At 35.0% G+C, this 5,581-nt stretch overlaps 1 protein-coding gene across 1 annotated transcript in view; it reads left to right on the forward strand.

Annotated features, from left to right (window-relative positions):
- The window catches only part of LOC106461010 (dual specificity testis-specific protein kinase 2-like), a 71,208-nt gene that overhangs the window by 39,941 nt on the left and 25,686 nt on the right, over nucleotides 1-5,581 (forward strand). The window contains exon 4 of the mRNA XM_022387814.1: nucleotides 574-622. Within this exon, the coding sequence (XP_022243522.1) occupies nucleotides 574-622 (49 nt within the window). The remainder of the gene's footprint in view (nucleotides 1-573; nucleotides 623-5,581) is intronic.

Consider the following 5,581-nt stretch of genomic DNA (forward strand, 5'->3'; position numbering starts at 1 on the left):
GTAACATGTTTATCCACACTCTGTCGCCGTCATTGTGACATGTTTATCTACATTCTGTCGCCGTCATTGTGACATGTTTTTAGAAGATTATATACTGTGTTTGTTTTAACGAATCTACTTTAAACAGGATCGTGGGAGGGATTGCTGTGTATATTTCTAACAATAAGATGTATCAGTGACTTGGTGAAGTGAAAGTAATTAACCAGAACATAATATATGTTGGTAAATTGAATATTTGGAGTTTGTATTGTTTTGATATACAAAACGAAGAAAATATTTCAAAATTTATATTCTGCTGCACACCAATTGCTCGTGATCTAACGTGGCGAAGCGTTCATGATATAACGAGACACTCGCGAGTGATCAGCCATATTTAAACGAATCGTTATTATACTTGTTTTTACTGTTATTATTATACTTAAGATTATACTTATTGTTGTATTGTACACGTACTAATACATCCCACTTCAACATAGATTTACGAACTTCATACAGTATAGTGAAACGTGACGTCATCACTAATTTTGCTTATAGAGTGCTGAAAATTGATAATTTTTTGGTGTGTATTTCTAGGTTCATGGGGGTATGCGTTCACGAGGGACAGCTACACGCCCTTACTGAGGTATGTACGGTTTTTCCGTTGTGTTTTTAAATTAGTGTTAGTTTTTCATAAATTAAAAAAAAGAACAGTAATCCAGATGGCGAGCTCAGTTTTGCCCAAATGCACCCCATTGACTATTGGTTTGTTAAAAATTGTGGACAGTGGTTAGGATCTTAGCCACTACCGTAAACCACGTGTTCAGTCTGGTTTGTGAATCCATATATTTAACGGGTACAACACAAAATGTTTCACACCCTGTGTTGATCTTGTATAAATATGTTTGCTGTGCGTAATCGTATAGAGTATAGGTGTAGCTGTCATGTTCGAGTTCGTGATTTTCAATTGAAGATGAATCTACCCGTAATTACACAGGTTCATGTATTTATGTTTCGATGTTTATCTATGTAAGTAAAACTCAGACTTTCAGATTTGTGTTGTTGTTTTTTCTTGATTTGTAGCTCAAGCTCATAGCCAAAACTCAAACTTATCAGTAGTTATGTTGCTTAGGTAATCTTGTTCGTCATTTCCCTGGAAATATTATATGTTGATCCTGCTCGTACTTCCTAGGTGGCGGTACTTCCCTTGGAGTATTGATATGTTGATCCTCCTTGTACGTTCCAGGTGGCGGTACTTCCCTTGGAGTATTATTGTGTTGATCTTGTTAATACGTCGTAGGTGGCGGCACTTCCCTTGGAATATTATTGTGTTGATCTTGTTAGTACGTCCTAGGTGGCGGTACTTCCCTTGGAGTATTATTGTGTTGATCTTTTTGGTACGTCCTAGGTGGCGATACTTACCATGGGGTATTGATATTGATCAGCTTCATAAGACATTAGTATTAAGCCTATTATATTTTTAAATACTACATTCTTGATCTAGGCCTTTAAGGATTTTCAAGAATAGTATTCCAATCACACTATATTTGTCATATTCATTTCCGACGACGCTTTTAGCTCAATCCAGAGCTCATCAGGCCGACTTTTATACAACAAACACAGTACTGGTCGGAACAATATTTATATAAACCATTTATTATAGCAACAGTTATGGTGAGTACACATTTTACAAGCCGGCGAAGAATGATTATAATTTATGTTTGTCATAAGACATTAGTGTTGTATTATATGGTGTGGTTGGAACAGAGTATATAATATACTCTTTTAATTCTTGAAAATCCACAAGAGACTAGATTAAAAATTTCGTGTTTAAAAATGTAATAGACTTAATACTAATGTCTTACGACAATTAGAAATGTATTGATCCTGTTGGTAGGCTCTAGAAATGGTGGTGGTTCTTAGGGAGGTTTCGTGTACTGGTCTTATTGATGCGCCCTGGAGAGATCGGTGTATTGATTTTACCCGTACTTCTGAAAAATAGGCTAGAGGCAGTTGTTTATTGGTTCCATGGAGAAATCGGTGTATTGACCTTACCCGTACTTCTGAAGGGTAGGCTAGAGGAAGTTGATTATTGTTTCCATGGAGAGATCGGTGTATTGACCCTACCCGTACTTCTGAAAAATAGACTAGAGGAAGTTGTTTATTGTTTCCATGGAGAGATCGGTGTACTGACCTTACCCGTACTTCTGAAGGGTAGGCTAGAAGAAGTTGATTATTGTTTCCATGGAGAGATCGGTGTATTGACCCTACCCGTACTTCTGAAAAATAGACTAGAGGAAGTTGTTTATTGTTTCCATGGAGAGATCGGTGTATTGACCTTACCCGTACTTCTGAAGGGTAGGCTAGAGGATGTTGTTTATTGTTTCCATGAAGGGATCGGTGTATTGACCTTACCCGTGCTTCTGAAAGGTAGACTAGATAACGCTACTTTCCTGTAGGTGTCAGTGTATTGAAACATGTTTGTATAATTTGTGGATTATATGGGTTGTGGTATACATAAGGGTTGAAGGTGTCCATGTAGATACATTAATTACTATTTGTTATTAGAAGTGTTAACCTTTCTTGGCCTCCTGTTTTCAGTGCTTAGCGTGTCAAACACGGAACTTGGCGGATTTTTCTGTATGATTAAGATCAACCAGAGCTTACAGAAACCTTGAATCCCGTTACCGCTCTATCCCGATACAGACAGAAATGATTACTCTAGCGTAAAAAGTCACGATTCCTTTTTGTTAACATTTCAAGGCTGGTTGATCTTAGAGTAGGTTAACGCACGTTTCTCATCATGCCAAGGTACATAATGAACTGGTTACAGAGGATAGATTTGGCATTCGGGCTGTCATCATTGTTATAGCTGGTGTGACAGTCAGGGATGTGTTCCTGTTGTTGTTTTCTTCAGGCGTTCTACAGTTAATAGTCTGTTTCTTTGAAGAATGTGTAGGAAACACAAATTTACATCTAATTATCTACAGATTAACGAAAAAAAGTCGAAATCTAAAGATCTTAGCAGAAACAATAACATTATGAACTGCCGAAGTTGTTATTTATAAGCGTCAGCGATACGTTGTCAGTAGTCTCAGAAACTAACGTCACTGAACAAATATACCGACTGAAATTGATAATTTGATATACAGGGATATGAAGATAAAAGAAAAAAAACCTTCAGTTTTGAGTCTTGTCCAAGGCCCACGCATGTTGTTTCACGGCAAAGTTTAAGAAATCGACATGTACATGACTAATTCAAACGATCTGAAGGAGTCACCATTGTTGTTTCTTATTATCTGTAAAAAATCCAGTATAGAAGCACATGAAACATTCATTGTTGTATTTCTACACAATCCAATAAAAGCTGGAAACAATGATTGTAGTTCATTATTGTATCTTTACACAATCTTATAGAAGCTTGAAACAGTCATTGTAGTTCATTATTGTATCTTTACACAATCCAATAGAAGCTTGAAACACTCATTGTAGTTCATTATTGTGTCTTTACACAATCTTATAGAAGCTTGAAACAGTCATTGCAGTTCATTATTGTATCTTTACACAATCCAATAGAAGCTTGAAACAATCATTGTAGTTCATTATTGTATCTTTACACAATCTTATAGAAGCTTGAAACAGTCATTGTAGTTCATTATTGTATCTTTACACAATCCAATAAAACTTGAAACAGAATTTCTCGTACTTTATATAGCACTATGGATACAATATGCACCAATTACATTTTGCACGAGACCAACTCGGGCTGTTATTGTGGATAGTGGATCAGTTTCAGGCGTTGCGAAAGGGAAGATGACTGTTGTGATGTTGAAGAATTAATAACCACGTTCAACAGCTAAACGACTGTTATTAGAATATGTGAAACCTTAAAACAAAACATGAAACCATTTAACTTGTGAAGTTCACCACGGGTGGTGAGGACTCGCTGAACCACAAACTGTCTGTGCATTTTCACAAATATACGTGCAATAAGAATGATAATAATAAAATATTTTTTTTGTTAAATGGACAACTATCACATAAACTATGCACAATTCGATATAATCGTCAAGGGCCCATAATGATTTATACGTGTACGTGTGATACTTGAAAGTGATTTTCAGATAGTAATCACTTGACAGTAATAATAGCATTCGGAGGCGTCTTTTTAGTATGTACACAGCTAGATGTTAGTGGGTTGTGGAAAAAATCATATGTGAACAAGTGGCGAAGAATCTGATCTGATATGTGATATTACCTTATGCTTTGTTGCCGCATCGTTCCTTATCAGTCACACCTACGTGTGATGTCGTCAGCTTCTCTTAGTGTTATATGTCATGTTTGTATGAAGAACTGCTTATCTGAATGGTGTTGTGGTTAGCACTTGGATTAGAGTCCTGTGTATAAAATAAAGTTATGTTACTGGAACATTCAACAAAGTTTCTTACAAGCTGAAGCCTTGATTTTTTTAAATGATATCATAGAATATTTGAAAGATTATTACCCACAGTTCTTCTGCTTGTTTTCCTACTATTATTATTCCATGATTTTTTTCTCTTTTTTTTCGGATTGTATCATAGTCTATAAGATTATCATCTACAGTCCTTGCAACAATGCTGTTTGTTGTGAAGAGAGAAAATTGGCTATACACTTTAAATAAATGTCCAGAGGTATAGCTTTTGAGTGGATTGTTTATTTTCTGTTTGACTTTATTATAACATTTCGACTACTGATATGGCCATCATCAGGTGACTATCGTTTATTGTGTGAAATCCTGCGCGAGCTATTTTGTTCCAATATAGAAAACTTATAAGGTGACACCTGTGTTTTGATTTAAATTAGGTTTTAAGTTCAGAACTAATTAATGCTTCTCTTATTTTTCTTCTATTAATGTTGTTCTCACTGTATAATATTTTAAAGTTGCTAACGTTAATTGGATGTTGATTGGTTGTGCTGGGTTTGTAAATGTGTGATGGATTATTGTTATGTTCTTTGATCCTAATGTTTGTTACGTCCAGTTTCGCCTGTGTAAGTGCTGTCGTATCGATCACATTAATATTTAAAGATACTTCTGTTGTTGAAGTTGTCAGAATAAACCTTCATTAGATAACCTTTGATTTTAGTGCTCAGTTTTTGAATAAAAATCTATGTACTGTTTATATTGTATTTTTTGATACATATTTCCAAATGTTTATGATGTTTTTGGTTACATAGCCATGATTCTCTTTCTTTGTTTCTGTTATTGAGTTTGTTTTTATACTTGACTAAGGTTCTAGTGACAATATGTTTAGGGAAGTGACATTTGTTGATATACGTATGAGATATTGATTCTAGTTCATGCTGTAGAAGTGACATTTGTTAATATACGTATAGGATAATGAACTAGAATCAATATCCCATACGTATATTAACAAATGCCACTTCTACAGCATGAACTAGAATCAACTATAGTATGAACTAGAATCAATATCCCATACGTATATTAACAAATGTCACTTCTACAGCATGAACTAGAATCAATATCCCATACGTATATTAACAAATGTCACTTCTACAGCATCCCATACGTATATTAACAAATGTCACTTAATTGATTCCAGTTCAT

This window comes from Limulus polyphemus, unplaced genomic scaffold, assembly GCF_000517525.1.
Source record: "Limulus polyphemus unplaced genomic scaffold, Limulus_polyphemus-2.1.2 Scaffold879, whole genome shotgun sequence".
In the NCBI taxonomy this organism is placed as follows: domain Eukaryota; kingdom Metazoa; phylum Arthropoda; class Merostomata; order Xiphosura; family Limulidae; genus Limulus; species Limulus polyphemus.